General features: G+C 42.4%; 1 protein-coding gene across 1 annotated transcript in view; it reads right to left on the bottom strand.

Moving 5' to 3' along the window:
- Positions 1–17,724, bottom strand: part of grin3a (glutamate receptor, ionotropic, N-methyl-D-aspartate 3A) — a 138,240-nt gene that overhangs the window by 48,880 nt on the left and 71,636 nt on the right. The window contains exon 3 of the mRNA XM_072587815.1: positions 13,282–14,329. Within this exon, the coding sequence (XP_072443916.1) occupies positions 13,282–14,329 (1,048 nt within the window). The remainder of the gene's footprint in view (positions 1–13,281; positions 14,330–17,724) is intronic.

The following is a 17,724-nucleotide window of genomic DNA, read 5'->3' as shown; positions in this document are numbered from 1 at the left end:
TACTAAATTTGCTTTACTCCAATTAAGAACATTACCTTTAATTGAAGGCTTTTCTTTTTCCATAACTATTTTAAAAACTAATAGACATATGATCACTAGTCCCAAAGTGTTCCCCTTCTAACACTAAGTTCTTGTCTCATATGAACACCAAAGAGGCAGTCAAGTTTTAATCCTTCTCTAGTAGTTACATTTACATATTAAGAAAACTTTCTTAGTCATAGAGATGTACAGCATGGAAACAGATCCTTCGGTCCAACCCATCCATGCTGACTAGATATCCCAACCCAATTTACCAGCACCCGGCCCATAACCCTCCAAACTCTTCCTATTCATATACCCATCCAGATGCCTTTTGAATGTTGCAATTGTAATAGCCTCCACCACTTCCGCTGGCAGCTCATTCCATACACGCACCATCCTCTGTGTGAAAAAGTTGCCCCTTAGGTCTCTTTTATATCTTTCCCCTCTCACCCTAAACCTATGCCCTCTAGTTCTGGACTCCCCCACCCCAGGGAAAAGACTTTGTCTAGTTATCCTATCCAGGATTTTGTAAGCCTCTATAATGTCACCCCTCAGCCTCCGACCCTCCAGGGAAAACAGCGCCAGCCTGTTCAGCCTTTCCCTATAGCTTAAATCCTTCAACCCTGGCAACATCTTTATAAACTCTTTCAAGTTTCACAACATCTTTCCGAAGTCCAGTACAGCTGCAACATGACCTCCCGAACCCTGTACTCAATACTCTGACCAAGAAAGGAAAGCATACCAAACACTGCCTTCACTATCCTATCTACCTGCGACTCCACTTTCAAGGAGCTATAAACCTGCACTCCAAGGTCTCTTTGTTCAGCAACACTCCCTAGTACCTAGTGTATAAGTCCAGCAATTGCCAATACCTTTTATAGCCAATCAGCTACTTTTGAAGGGCAGTCTGCTGTAATTCAGGAATAGCAGCAGCCAATTTGCAGAGAGCAAGATCCCACAAAAAACACAGTTTATGGACCCTCTCACCCTCTCTGTTGATTTGAGGGATACAAATATTGGTCAAGATGCTCTTTAAAATAGTGCCATGGAATCTTTTGCATAAAGCGAAGAGGGTAGCTTGGCCCGCTCTCCATAACTTCTTGTAGAATTGTACCTCGATTCAATTGAGATTTGCAGGTCCTGGAATGGGAACCGAAGCCATAATGTTTGATACATTGCTGCAACTCAGCGAGTCACCATTGATATCAGAGATGAAGGACTGTGAAAACAACATGAAGTGGCTTTGAGTTTTACATATCAACTTCCTAAGATGCTTTGATACATACATTCTCCTTTTTATCATCTGGGATCATATCACCTTTTAAATACATCTGGAAAGTAAGCTAGCCTGTAGCATTCCAAGTCATATAATATTTTTGGCTGCCCAACTCAACATTTTTAATCATAATAGCTTTTAAAAAATCCCACCAGCTATTTAAGAATCTTCCGATTCATTTTGTGAATGTACGATAGCAATTGACACTAAGCGGCTATAATGGTGTAGATGTTCCAGTCACTGGGACTTGATCAATTGCAATTTGCCCACCATGTCATATATTCACACTTCTAATCTAAGACGTGAAAAGTTCCTTTTGAATAAAAGTGAAAAGCAAGTGCTATTTCACTGAGTCATTGGCCTAATATTCAGTTCCATTGACCTCCATGCTATTGAATATTATGCAGGGGACATAACAGGAATCCAGAATTGGTTCCCTCCATGTGATGACTAGTCAACATCTCAATGTCTGACTTTGTGGAATTGATTTCCCGGAAATGATCATCTCTGCAGCTGAGTTTCAAAGCCCATTTTACCATTGTATCTTCAGTAAGTATTCACCCATCTTCAAAATATTGTCACTCTTCTATCCTTGCCCCATAAGTTCGCATCCAATGGTCTTACATTTGTTTGTAAAATGTTTTAAGATGCTCCTCTCAACAGTAGTTAGGTCATAAAAATGAAAACTTTCTTGTTGTTATGCCCCATGATGTGAAACTACGATTTTTTTTTGTGTGAAACGTGAATGCACAGATTTGTAATCAAGGCATTAAGTCCTGTTTCATATGGATCATAACAGCAGCTAATGTTTAGTATTCTAAAACTGCACTCCAAATCATTACTGGATTTAATTTAGGCAGCTTTTTCAGTGGGTGGCACTCGCTACGTTTGAGGTAGAAAACTGCAGGTTCAAGTCCCACTCTCTGGCTTGAGCCCATAAATAGAGGCTGATCCTTTACTGACTACAGAGATTTCGACTCACAGACACTGATTTGCAGAACTCCTTGTTTTTATGATTGTGGATCAAGTGGGATAAAAACCAATCTGTGCAGCGACTACTCAAAGTTTTATTTTCTGAGTCGCTCTGTTTAACTTGTTCTGGATGACAATGACAGGATTTGAGGAGATCCCAAATACACGATGGGATTTTTGTTAATGCATAGCTCATGCTTTCACACTGACAGCCACGTCATTTGTTTGTGAGCTTGCCGTGCACAAATTAGGTGTACTGTACATCTTATGTACAACAGTGACTATGCAGTACTTAACTGGCTGTAAAGAGCTGGAGTCATCATCCAAGCTTTCCTTTATATGCTAATCACCATAATTCTTCCACTGACTTGTGAGGTCCATATTATCATAAATCTCCAAGTACAGACGTTTCCTTTCAAATAATGTTTTAACTGTATTCATTTAATTGGTGATTTAATTGGAATATAACTTGTACTGATTATCTCCAGTTTCAGACCGGACCATACAGCCAAATCATCCGCTAACATTTCCGCCACCTCCAAACAGACCCCATCACCAGGAATATATTTCCCTCCCCACCCCTTTCCGCCTTCCGCAAAGACTGTTCCCTCCGTGACTACCTGGTCAGGTCCACGACCCCCTACAACCCACCCTCCCATCCTGGCACTTTCCCCTGCCACCACAGGAACTGTAAAACCTGCACCTACACCTCCTCCCTCACCTCCATCCAAGGCCCTAAAGGAGCCTTCCATATCCATCAAAGTTTTACTTGCACATCCACTAATATCAATTATTGTATCCGTTGCTCCCAATGTGGTCTCCTCTACATTGGGGAGACTGGGCGCCTCCTAGCAGAGCGCTTTAGGGAACATCTCCGGGACACCCACACCAATCAACCACACCGCCCCGTGCCCAACATTTCAACTCCCTCTCCCACTCTGCCGAGGACATGGAGGCCCTGGGCCTCCTTCACCGCCGCTCCCTCACCACCAGACGCTTGGAGGAAGAACGCCTCATCTTCCGCCTCGAAACACTTCAACCCCAGGGCATCAATGTGGACTTCAACAGTTTCCTCATTTCCCCTTCCCCCACCTCACCCTAGTTCCAAACTTCCAGCTCAGCACCGTTCCCATGACTTGTCCGGACTTGTCCTACCTGCCTATCTCCTTTTCCACTTATCGACTCCACCCTCTCCTCCCTGACCTATCACCTTCATCCTCTCCCCCGCTCACCCATTGTACTCTATGCTACTTTCTCCCCACCCCCACCCTCCTCTAGCTTATCTCTCCACGCTTCAGGCTCACTGCCTTTATTCCTGATGAAGGGCTTTTGCCTGAAACGTCGATTTCGAAGCTCCTTGGATGCTGCCTGAACTGCTGTGCTCTTCCAGCACCACTAATCCAGAATCTGGTTTCCAGCATCTGCAGTCATTTGTTTTTACCTAGTCAAACATTTAAGCCCGCACTCTAGATTAAATTTCTGATGTTAGCCTCCACCTAGCTGGCTCAGACTACCCTAATTTCTTTCAGACAATGGCCCTTCGATTAGCATGAGCCAGAACATCCACCCAGCTCCAGGAGGATGAACCACACACCAGCAATGCCAGCAGCAGGGGTGGTTGTAATCAGTAATCCTCCGGGTAAGCCAAGGGGCTGGCATCCAGTGCTGCCCCAGACATCCAGGTAAATCTGCGATATCAACAGGGCCTGGTGAGGTGGGGTGGGGTGGGGAGGGGAGACGTTGCCACAGGCAGGGGGAGGAAGGGTGCAATGGGGCAAATGGAACTGTGGGACTGAGGGGTCTCCAGATTGACACCAGAGGATGAGGAAGGAGGCAAAACCTTGTTTCACTGATTAAAACTAGTAGGTTACACATTGCATACAGACCTTTCCCACTGCCCAATTCATCAGAGAGGCAGCAGGATGCATCCTTTAATTTGACATCATTGCCCTTGAGGCCCTGAATTGGGAGCCAGTCTAATCAAAACTTCCCCAGACACCCTGTAATTTATGGAGGGGGTAGGGATAGGTGGACAAGCTAGGGGTCCTTGTCTGGGTCTACCGTATGGGGTGAACTACCTGCCTTCCTTGCTGCAGGTAGCCCATCAAATTCAGCCCTACGTTTACTCTGTCAAATCCCTTCACAATTTCGAAGATTTCCATCAGGTCACCCCTCTCGTCCTTACTTTCTATTGTAAGGTGGAGGCACTTTTCAAAACATTTGGACAGTCATAAGTTATTTTTTATGTTTGGGATGGGGGGAAATGTTGACTTATGTGCACATTTGTTCAATTCTTTCAAAGAGAAGTTCCATAGGCTCCAGAGTTTCATTCAGGAGTCAAATATCTTATCTAATACTTGGGAAGCAAACAAATATGACATTGATAAAAATTTGAAACAAGAACTGGAACATTTGCACTAATTCAAGCTGAATACTGTGGATGCTGGAAATCTATAGTTTAGGGCAAAAATGATGCAAGACCTCATCATTCATGTGGGATCATTTGACCTGCAAACTCTGAATTCTCTAAAGATGCTGCCTGACCTGCTGAGATTTTCCAGCAATTTCTGTTTTTGTTTACTGTTATCATGGCGGTGGATCTTGAAAGAGGTTACCTTGGATCGTGCACTAAAGAGACGTCTGAATCTCGACCTGTTGGTGTGATTACCTTTCCATTTACCATACAGCTAATTATTTGCTCTTGAAATACCACCATAAAGGATGATATCCATCACCAAGTTACCCTTTATTTACAAATGAACAGTTCTTGACTTTAGTGTTGCCTCACTCAGAGTCAACTACCAGAGTGTCCGCCTCTCTGACATTCCTCTTTTCATGTCAGCCAGAGGTCCCTGATTGGGGCTGTTAACAGTCATTTTCAGGTCCAGCTGGCTGACTTGGTTCCAGTCACTTCAGTACTCTTAAGTTTTAGCACAAGGCTGTACACTGGATTCTCTCTCCAGAGTCTACTATCATATGGTGTTTTGTATGAGTCGGGGACTCAATTACTGGAGCTCACAAGTTCAAGATGAGAGGGGAAAAGTTTAAGGAAGATATGCGTGGAAAGTTCTTTACGCAGAAGATAGTGGGTGCCAGAGGAGGTGGTAGAGGTGGGCACGATAGTGTCATTTAAGATGTATCTAGACAGATGCATGAATGGTCAGGGTGCAGAGGGATACAGATCATGAGAAAATAGGTGACCGGTTTAGATAGAAGATCCGCAGAGGCGAGGCTTGGAGGGCTGAAGGGCCTCTTCCTGTGCTATAATTTTCTTTGTTCTTTGTATGACTACTAATGTAGGTTAGCTATTTACATATGAGTGTTGACCATTTACTCTGCATAAACATTTCGGGCTGATAGATTTTCATCAGAACGAACAAAAAATTGAATTTTTAATTTGGAAGAACCGGTGAGAAGGCCTGTGATGGAATGGAGGCCAGGAAGATTAAACAACAAAAGACATCATGTTATAACAGCCAAAGCAGCGGTAATAGATGTAATGAAGAAATAAAGGCTGTATCTGAATGAGGCGTGAAATGGTACATCAACCATCTGAATGCAACATGATGCGATAAAGAGAAAACAAGACAGAGATTAACTTAGTGAAACAACAAAATGGGAATAAGTACAGAAACCAGGATAGAGGCAGAGGATGGAACCTAACTTATTGAACATAACGTTCAGTCCAGAAGGCCATGCAGTGTCAAATGCAATGATGTGATATTATCTCTCTGCTTGTATTCCGTATAACCGGAATACTATTAGGTTAAAAACACAAGGGGCAGCGTGGATATAAGGTGGAAATTTGAAATGACAAGCAACCATAAGCTCAGGATCATACTTGCAGACTGAATGAGATAATTCTACAAAGTATTAACCCAGTCTGTTTCATCGTCTTCAGGTTAAGAAGTGCACATTGAGCAGGAAATACAGCTTCTAAACTGAAACAAATGGAGGTAAATCTTGTGGTTTTTTTAAAAACTTAAAAACCTAGTCTTTTACTTGGCCCCACTGGATTGGGGGGGGAATCTGTATCCTTGCTTTTTGAAGATTGGGCTGTGGTCAGTCCTGCAAGTCAAGTGCAATCAGACTGGGGATTGTCAGTCAGAGTGGAGATATCATTCTGGGATGGTCCAATGGGAGAGGGGTCACTTTTTTCTGCATTGAGATAAAGGGAGGGGTGATGGAAGAGCATTTGGTGGTGATGGAGCAGCAGGAGAGGTGGTGAGGAGGCCCCAGTAAGGAAGTAGAAAACACCAAGCAAGAAGGGTTAGTAGTCCTCAAGGTTGGGATGGGTGGACATGATGCATGTGATGAAAATTGTAATCAATCAGCCTTGGTGGAATGAATGTGCAGTGGCAGAGTTCAAATGAGCTGTGTTCTTTGACGGTAAGCTGGCAGGATAAGCTCGCAATTCTCGTGAAGTGCAGAGCATCATTCACATTTTGCCTTTTTAGCCTGGGACACACCTGTGATCCAAGTCGCTATTGGTGTCTACTGATTATATCTGATGGTGTTGACTCCAATAGTGGCCAAAGGGAAAAGGATTTCACTCCACTCCTCTCCGCCATCCTGTCCACTAGCACCTTCAGGACCCAGTGTGCAAAAAGGGGAGGGAACTTTATGTTCTGGGTCATGTCCTAAAATCAGACTGCCTACACTGCGGAAGTAGCCATTTGGCCCATTGGGTCTGGACTGACCCAACGAAGAGTATTCCACCCAGATCCACCCTCTACCCTATCCTTGTAGCCCTGCATTGCCAATGGCTAATCCACCTAACCTATGCATCCCTGGATACTATGGGCAATTTAGCATGGCCAATTCACCTGACCTGAACATCTTTGGACTGTGCTTCAGTTTCCTCCCATTCAGAGGAAACCCACGCAGACAAGGGGAGAATGTCTATGTGGAGTTTGCACAGTCACCCGAGGCTAGAATCTAATCTGGGTCCTTGGCGCTGGGAGGCAGCAGTGCTAACCATAGTGCCACTCAAAAGTGATATGCATCTCTGGACTGCCTCCTATACTGATTCTTGCCTTTTGATAAGGGATCTAAAACTGTTCACAATATTCTAGTCGCATTTTGATTGGTGCCTTGTATAGTTTTAGCAAGCGCCCGAAATGTTGATTCTCCTGCTCCTTGGATGCTGCCTGACCTGCTGCGCTTTTCCAGCAACACATTTCAGTTCCCGCCTCAGGTAACACACTGTGTGGAGTTTGCACGTTCTCCCCGTGTCTGTGTGGGTTTCCTCCGGGTGCTCCGGTTTCCTCCCACAGTCCAAAAATGTGCAGGGAAGGTGAATTGGCCAAGTTAAATTGCTCGTAGTGTTAGGTGAAGGGGTAAATGTAGGGGAAATGGGTCTGGGTGGGTTGCGCTTCGGCGGGTCAGTGTGGACTTGTTGGGCCGAAGGGCCTGTTTCCACACTGTAAGTAATCTAATCTAATCTAATCTCATTTTTCAGCTCTGATCTCCAGCATCTGCAGTCCTCACTTTCTCCTAGTTTTAGCAAGACCTTCCTCTGCTTGTTTACCATTTCCTTTGAAATAAAAGCCAACATTCTCTTGCCTTATTTATTACCTACTAAATTTGGAAGGTAGCTTTTTGTGATTTTTACTGACAGTGTTTCAGATTAAAATTTATTGAAAAATGTTCATCATTCATTTGAACTACAGAAGTTAGTTGCTTAATTCTGCGTAAAAATAGATACTCCTGGTAAATTGCGGCAGCTGCGATCTTTTAGAATTTGCTAGCATAGTCCAACATGCATCTGTAAATGAAGTCTATGCCAACTTCCCGCAACAAGATTTGCACAAGAGCAAGAAGAGCAAACAGTCAGATGTTTTAGCCTCGTGCTATTTCAGGACCTGCTCAAGACTGAACATAACAAATAGAAACAGGGGTAGACCATACAAACCCTCAAGCCTGTTTCATCATTCAATATTTTAGCTGATCCTCTTCCTCAACTTATCCTTGTCCTTGATTTGTTATAAGACCATAAAATCTGTCTGTTCCAACCATGCTAAATGGAACAGATCCAGTAACTCAAAACTGGGTATACATGAAGCACTGGGTGCCATTAGTAGCAGTGGGATGGTATTCAACCACAATTTGTATTCTCATGATCCAGCATATACCCCGCTCTACCATTACAACCAGGCCAAGAGACCAATCCTCATTCAACATTAAGTGCAGGAGAGCATGCCAATCATCTGCAAATACGAGGTATCAACCTGGTGAAGCTGCAACGCAGGACTACTTGAGTGCCAAGCAATGGAAACAGCTTGAGAGAGAGGGCCAAGTCATGCCACAATCAATGGATCAGATCTAATCTCTGCAGCCTGACTACTTCCAATCGTGAAGTGAAGTGGACAAACAACTAACAGAAGGTGAGACTCCATATCCATGATGATGGGGAAGCCCAAACAGAGGTGAAAAGTAGGTTTTTCATCTTTTTCTACTCCCTGAAGTCTCTTGCATTATAGCAGTATTCAACCAATTCACTTCACTTCACAACATATCAAATCAACAGCTGAAGGCACTGATTCTATAAAGGCTATGGACTCTGACAATATTCTGGCAATAGTACTGAAGACTTGTTCTCTGGAATTAGCCTTGCTGAGCTGTTCCAGCACACTGACATCTGGTCTACATTTGTGGAAAATTGACTAGGAATGACCCATGCACAAATACCAAGACAAATCCGACCTAGCCAATTACTTCTATCTATCTACTCTCTTTCATCGATGTAAATGAAGAGATGATCAACAGTGCTATCAAATGGAATTTGCAAAAGAATAACCTGCTCAGTGATGGTCTGTTTGTGTTCTGCCAGGGCGACATGGCTCCTGACCTCTACAGTGATGATCCAAAAGAGCTGAACTCCAGAGGTGAGGTAAGAGTGACGATCATTGACATGAAGGCAGTATTTGACTCAGTCGTATCAAGAAATCCTAGCAAACTGGAGTCAACACGGGAAGTTAGGGGCCACATCTTGCATAATGTAAGATGGTTATCATTACTGAAGATCAATTACAGAGGAACCTCGATTATCCAAAGTCCATGGGCAGGCAGGTTTTGATTCAGATAATTGTTTATTTGGTTAATTGATTTGACCTTAAACAAAGGAAGCCACGCTGCCCATAATTGTGTTAAAAAGCATGTTAACAGAGTTTTGATTTCACTCAGTCGGTAGAATTTGTACAAACATTGGATATCACTTAAAAAAATATGGCAGTTTCCAAATCAGATCATTTTTTTCTGTACCTGTACAGTAAAAATAATTAATTGAGGTGGAGGTTGGTTCTTATTTCCGAAGAAAATATCCAGCCACTGTTACTGGAGGTGCTGCTGTCTTTTTTTTGCGAACAGTAACATTTGGCGAAGATGCATCAACTTAACAGCATCAGCTTCATCTTGTGCTTCAAAGTACTCCATGAAACATCGCGAACTGTCAATAGCTTCGTTAACAGAGATTGGAGGTGGTGTCTGTATCAGACTTTCCTTACTATCCACGCCATCCGTACATTCCTGCTTTTCTTCTGTGACTATTTGATCATCAGTGTCTCTGTTCCATTGCCGTTGTCACGGTTCACCCAAGCATCGATCTCAGCCTCTACAAAGTCTCCTAAACCCAGCTGTCTGCAGTTTTCGGTGATGTCAGTGGTTAGCCTTTGAAGAGGACACCCGTCCAGAACACTGGCATGGCTCCCAACACGCAAGCCATTGTACCAACACTCTGCAATTGGTGATGGCTTGATGCAGTCCCAAGATTCTGCAATCATGAACAAAGCGCCCTTGACTGTAAATGACTTCATAATTTCCTGCAATTTCAGTCTCTAGCCTTCCACAGTGCTATCTATCATCTACAGACTTTTGCTCTCCAAGAACGCTGAGCTGCCTAATGCCGTGACTATGTTTGAAGCGCTGTAACCAGCCGAATGACACGCTGCGATCAGACTCACCGGTGGAGAGTCTTTCATGGAAACTGGCAGCTTTTTCTAGTATCATCCCTTTTCATGCTGCTGTAAATACCACAAAAATACAGCTTGGTCGAGTTGCTCATCCATTGCTGGCTTCATGGATTTTCTTTTTAGAGCATTTAACGTGTCACTTTGGCTGATGAATTTCTCAATCACCAGTCTTGCTTTCCCAATGTCTGACACTGTCGCAATTCCAATGTTGTACTCCTGTGAAATCTTTGATGCCTTTTCACCACGGTCCCCAGACGCTTTAAAGTCTCACTTTTCTGTTCAATTGTCACTGTGGTCCACTTTCTCTTCACAGACATGGTACGTACATACAACAAACTCGATCAGTTACACCAGATACGAACTCAGAAAAAAGTTGTAGAGGAATGAAGACACCACTGATTTTGTCATGCATTTTAAATCCTTCAGCATATCAGTCATTATTATGTGTTAAAATTCTTTCAACACTGCAATAATTGAATGACTAAGATTGTTGCACCAGTGTCATTAACACCTCTTGCTGCAATGCTTGCACATCATCTTTAGTGCAAGTACCCCCTGTATTCCTCTATTAAACTAAATACATGACCGTTGCACCATTGTGGTTACAATTATTTTAACACTGCTACAATTGCCTGACTGAGATTGTTGCACCAGTGTCATTAACACCTCTTTTTTATGCAATGTTTGCAGATCTTCTTCAGTGCAGGTAACCCTCATTTATCCTGTACAGTTAACAAAAGGTGCAATGGTGACACTATTGATGGTAACACCACTTTGTTATAACTGTTTCACAGGACCTTCAGATCCTGTTCGGATAATCCAATTTTCAGATAATTGATATTTGGATAATCGAGTTTCCTCTGTACTTCATCCCAAGATATCATTGTAGGAGTTTCTCAGGTTAGTGTCCTAAATCTAACTATCTTCAGCTGCTTCATCAATAATCTTTCTCCATCACATGGCTAGCTTTAGAGATGCTTGATGATTTGTACATTGTTCAGCATCACTTTTGGGGACTCCACAGGTACTGAAACAGTTCCAAGCAATATGTAGGACAAATGGGACAACCACCAGATTTGGGCTGTCAAGCTGTAAGTAACATTTGCACCACATGAATGCTAGGCAATGGCCAGTACCAGCAAGAGAAAATCTAACCAATGCTCCTTAGTGTTAATAGGCATTACCATTGCTCAATCCACCATTGTCAATATCCAGGTATTGGGATGAGATACTGAACTAAATCAGCCATCCTGAGATGATGGCATAACGGTGCAATTGCTAGACTACTAATACAAGGATCCAGGTAGTGTTTTTGGGGCCCTGTTCAAATCCTGCCATGGAGATTTTAGAATTGGAAATCAATAAAAATTTGAGATGAAGAGTCTAATGATGACCATGAAATCATGGTTGATTGTCCAAAAAAAAATTGTTTCATTAATGTCCTTTTAGGGAAGGAAACTGCTATGTTAACCTGGTCTGGCCTACATATGACTCCAGGCCCACAATGATATGGTTGACTCTTATGTGCCCCTTGTGCAATTAAGGATGGGCAATAAATGTTGACCTGGCCAGCAATACCAACATTCTATGAATGAATGAATAAAAACTGCTTGACTACCATCCTATCTACCGACCTCAACATTCACTCCCTTCACCACCGAGACAAAGTGGCATCAATGCATATCGTCTGCAAGATACATTGGAGCAACATACCAAGATTTTTCTGACAGCACCTTCCACACCCATGACCTCCACCATCAAGAATGATGAGCAGCAGATGCAAGGCAACACCACCTGAGAGTTCCCTTCACAGCCACTCACCACCCTGACTTGGAACTATAATCACCGTTCTTTTACTGCTGTTGGTCAAAATCCTGGAGCCCCATTCATTATAGCATTCTAATCAACACTGTATTATAAGTTCTGCAGGAACTTAAGAAGGCAGCTCACCACCAACATCCTCAAAGCGATAAATACTGCCACATGAATGAATAAAAACAAACTTAATGTTCTGGGATTAACAATCCAAAGATTTCTAATTGTCTGAGTGAAGAAACTAATCTTTATCTCAGTCCTACACCACTTATCTTAAGACTATACACCTGTGTTCCAGCTTTTTCAGGTAGGACAAAGAACCTCTCAATATCAGCTTTGTGTGAGCCTCTTCAAAATCTTGAGATGACTTTGCATTCTACCAAACTTCAGAGTGTTGTCTTAATTTACTCAGTCGTCCACAACAGGACAGCCCTCCCATGCCAGGGATCAATCTTGACGAAAGATCCAATAATACCTCAATTTTAAAATTCTCAGCAGTTTTCAATCCCTTATGTCCATACTGCCACGATTAGCCTCTACTTCTCCTCAGACCACAGTTGTCTCCTGCCTCGGGTTTCCCTTGTAGCCCCTGCTCTGGTTATGAATTTGAACAGTGCTAGGCATGAAATTATGGTAAGTTCAGCGAGGTCCCTGTCTCAAAGCTTACAACAATCTTTAGTTGAATTTGGCTTTCCCCATGCACAGAAATCTTGACGCTACTGCTCGGAAGGAAACAAATTACCAAATAAGGCCAAAACCCAAAGTCAGAACTACAGAAGAGTTGAGAAATTGGGATGTCTCCTAAAGAGAATTTCTGCTGCATTTGAATGGAAAAAATAAGTGATTATGAACTGTTGTTAGCATAACATTTCATTGAATAGTCTCCAGGCATTTCAAATAGACATTCTAAGTGCAGTATTATTTTTATTTGAGCAGTAGTGCCTACTTCAATTTATGTGACAGGCAAATGTATGGACTTTCTGTTACATTTTTGGCCACAATAAAACACACTGTGAAACCTTCAGTATAAAGAACGGATTTTGAGCTGACATTTTAATTAAAGTTTTCCTCTCACTTGCATAAATAAGAAAGCATGTAGAGCTCTAGGAATAAATAAGATCTGAAACCGTAGTGATTCATGACAATGGCACACATGGCGCAATGTAAATCAGTACAGATTATCTTTGCTTTTGTATCCAAACTTAATGGAATAGCAACACTTCTTACCTTAGGATCATGAATTCCTGAAAGCTCCTCATAGGTTTTCTCCCCTACCATTACCGCAGCTAGATTAGCAGTGTATGTGGATAGACAGAATAAACAGAATATAGCCCACAGGTTCATTAGGAACCGTCCTGTCCAACACTTGGGGGGTTTTATGGCAGCTGTCCGACCAAACAAAATGGCATAGCAGACATTGAGGGCTGAAGAGAAGGAGAAGACCTTCTTCCTGTTTCTCCCCTTGGGAGTCATTCCAAAAGGACTCTTCCATTCATACAGAGTTAGAAATAATGCTGTTACATGAAGAGCCACAAAGATCCCCACCCACATTGACCAATGCAGTGGCCACATGAAAGCTCCGATGGGGGCTGTCGTGTCTCTAGTCCGCACCAGGATGCCCAGGCTGGTGGAGAAGAAAGGGCTGGTGAAATCAATCACTTTGCTTCTTGCTGAGTTGATGCTGAAAGATGTGACGGCTAAGTGCGCTGCACGACTGAGCAAATCACCGACCAGCCCTGTCCAGCGACCATTTTTCCAGCCACCGTACTTCCCATCGCCAACGATGTACAGGTCAAAATCAAAACTCATGTCATCTGCTAGCTTCTCGAGGAGATCTATACAATAGCCATAGCAGCACTTCTTGTATTCCATTGGCACAGAATCATTCCCTGACTTTAGGTTCTCAAAGAGGCTCTCGATGATGGTAGTATCATTTGTAAGAGCATCCAAGCACAACTGACCAGCAGGGCAATGGCCATCTGCATCGACGTTGCGTGTGAATACAAAGGGATGTTCAATAAGGGTAACTACTCTTAAATGCAGCCGAGTCGAGTGGCTGCCACCACTGTTTGGCTTCTGCACCTTGTTGGGCCAAATCCCATGGTCCATGACAATTTTCCCCTCGTGCCATCTCCCAAGGCGTGTCCACATAGGCTTCCCAACAGGGTCAAGCTGTAGGCTCCAGATGTAGTAACGGCTGTCTGAAGTGATAACAGATGGATCTGTTACTTTAATATAACCTGAGACGCCATCGAAGCTTGTGCTTGCTAAATATCTGAGGGAAAGAAGGGAAAAAAATGTTTGGTTTTAATTCTATTATTCAAGAGTCACCCAGCAAAATTTCATGGACCTTGACGTAAATGTAAATTGAATATACCTCACTTGCCATCAATACTGAGGAAATACTTTCAACAATTTCTAGTTCAGTCATTTATGAAAAGGGACCAACCCAGGGAGGAGTATGAAAAATCTGTTATGACAGGTTATTAGTTTCCTTGAAGGAATGCAACAACACCTCAAGTATACTGAGCAATTTGTTTATTCGTGAAGCGGTCCAACAATTATACTTATTCATTATTAAGGGCAAAAATGGTGCAGGATTGGGATGTGGGGAGTGGAATTAAGGCAAAGCACAACTACCACTTTGCTTCTCATTCTCCTTGCCATCCTCCATCACGTTGAACTCATTGTATTTGTCCTTGCTTCATTCTCTAATCTCGCTGCCTGCTATAGTCAGTTCAATGGTGTCAATATTATGCATTGAATTCACTCACGCCTTCAGAGAGACAAAGCAAAGGAACACTGTTGGAATGCAGAATTAACCCATGCTCCATAGTGCAAATGAAATTGCTGTTCTAGTGTTACGATCTGACTATAATTAATGGCATTGTTTTAAGTAGACTGTCTTGGGTCACAGTGTAATTGCTGTATTGCCTCGTAATTGTCTCATTGCTTCCGTTTACTTTGCAACAACTGGAATGAATCTGTACTGAATTCAGTCAATGTGAACTGACAATGACATCCAGGTACACCAAAAGATGCAGGATATGCAGATTGTGAACTGGAAGCAAACAAACAATCTGTAAGGGCTTAAGGTGGCTGTTCATGCTGGGTGAAGGTGAAAAGGCCTTAGAGGGGTTGAGGAGCTGATTGCTATGTTTAAATTTTCCACAGATCAAAGACTTGTGTGACATGGAGAGATTGGAGAGGCTTGCAATGTTCTTAAGAGTCATAGAGTTATACAGCATGAAAATAAGACCCTTCAATCCAATCTGTTCATGCTGACCAGATATTCGAAACTAATCTAGTCCCATTTGCCAGCATTTAGCTTATATACCTCTTAAATCCTTCCTATTCATGTACCCATCCAGATGCCTTTTAATTGTAGTTCTACCCACCTCCAGCACCACCTCCATACACTCACCAATCTCTGTATTAAGAAGTTGCACCTCAGGTCTCTTTGAAATCTTTCCCCTCTCATCTTAAACCTATGCCCTCTAATTCTGGACTCCCCCACCCAAGGAAAAAGACTTTGGCTATTTACCCTATTCATGCCACTCATTATTTTATAAACCTCTGTAAGGTCACCCTTTAACTTCATACACTCCAAGGAAACAAGCCTCTCCCTATAGCTGAAACCCTCCAAGCCCGGCAATATCTTTGTAAATCTTTTCTGAACCATCTCAAGTTTCACAACGTTCTTCCTATAGCAGGGAGACCAGAATTGTATGCAATATTCTAAAAGTGGCCATCACAACTTTCCTCTCGTGCCATGTCCCACGATGTGTCCGCCTAGGCTTTCCAACAGGGTTAAGCATCCCAATGAAGGCAAACATGCCAAACTTCATCTTCCCCACCCTATCTAACTACAACTCCACTTTCAAGGAACTAAATATCTGCACTCCTACGTCTCTTTGTTGGACAACACTCCCCAGGGCTTTACCATTAAGTGTATAAGTACTGCTTGTTTACCTTTCCAAAATGGAACACCTCACATTTATCTAAATTAAATGCCATCTACCACTACTTGGCCCATTGTCCCATCTGGTCAAGGCCCCATTGTATTCTGAGATAAACTTCTTCAATGTCCAATACACCACCAATTTTGGGATCATCTGCAAACTTACAAATCATGCCTCCTATATTCACATCTAAATCATTTATATAAATGACAAAAAGCAGTGGACTCAGCACTGATCTTTATGGCACTTTGTGCGTCACAAGTCTCCAGTCCAATAAATAACTCTCTATCGCTGCCTTCTGTTTCCTACCTTCAAGCCAATTTTGCATCCAATTGGCTAGCTCAACCTGGATCCATGTGATCTAACCTTACTAAGCAGTCTACCATGTGGAACATTGTTGATTGCCTTATTGAAGTTCACATAGATAACATCTACTGCTCTGTTTTCATCTGTCTTCATGATCACCTCTGCAAAAAAAAACTCAATCAAGTTAGTGAGACTCCAATTTCCCATGCACAAAGCTATGTTGACTATTCCAATTTAGTCCTTGCCTTTTCTAATGCATGTTAATTCTGTCCCTTAGATTTCCCCTCAAAAACTTCTCCCGAGCGTGATTGAAGTTAAAAGGAGACTTGAGAGATGTGTTTAAAATCATGAAGGGTTTTAAGAAAGGAAATAAGGAGAATCCATTTCCACTGCCAGAAGAGTCTGTATCCAGAAGAGACCAATTTGAAGTGTTTAATTTTGCCAATCACTAGCAACATGAGGATTTTTGTCCCCCCACCCCCCACCCAAGCAAGCTGTTGTGACTTAGAATGGACTGTTTGAAAGGCTGGTGCAAACTGACTCAATAGGAATATTCAATAAAGAATTGGATAAGTAATTGAAGAGGAACAATGGCATTTTGTAGGTGACAGCAGATTAAGGGCTTTATTGGCCTTTTTAATGGCTTAAAGGTAGGCGATAGCCGAGTGATACTATTGCTAGCCTATTAATCCACAATGCACTAAGAACCCAGGTTCAAATCCCACCATGGTAGATGATGAAATTTGAATTCAATAAAAAAAAATCTGGAACTAAGATGGCCATGAATCCATTGCTGACTGCTGGGGAAAAAAACCCACCAGGTTCACTAATATCCTTTAGGGAAGGAAACTGCTTTCATATGTATGACTCCAGACTCACGGCAATGTGGTTGACTCTTAAACTGCTCTCTGGCAATTAGTGATTGGCAATAAATGTTGGCCTCTCAACAATGCCCACGTCCCATGGATGAATAAAAAGAAATGGACAATTTTCACAACGATGTAGCACAAGCATGATGGGTCAAATGGACTCCTGTGTGATATAAATCAATGATGCAGAAAAAATACGCTTTTCGTTTTATGATCTCAATATAAATAATGTCACTGATTTGAATAGATTATTCACAGTATAACTTTACAATACACATCCCAACAATTGCGAGATATGGGTTGGGTAAGGAGAGTCCAAGTGCACTAAAAATAGAATAATAGCAGGTCAAATTCAGAGAAACAGAAACACAGGCATCTGGGAAACAGAAGTTCCTGTGCTAAAGTGCAGACACTGAAAAGACAGCGAAGACAAAAATCCTGCAAAATGTTGCAATGTTAGGAAGTCTACTGTTGAAAGTGGATGTTTCATGAATTCTCCATCAATTAATATCACTATTGTTTTGTTATATTCC

The sequence above is a fragment of the Chiloscyllium punctatum genome, chromosome 2, assembly GCF_047496795.1.
Source record: "Chiloscyllium punctatum isolate Juve2018m chromosome 2, sChiPun1.3, whole genome shotgun sequence".
Classification (NCBI taxonomy): domain Eukaryota; kingdom Metazoa; phylum Chordata; class Chondrichthyes; order Orectolobiformes; family Hemiscylliidae; genus Chiloscyllium; species Chiloscyllium punctatum.
Note: the sequence above shows the minus strand (reverse complement) of the source record. Positions and strands in the feature narration are given on the sequence as shown.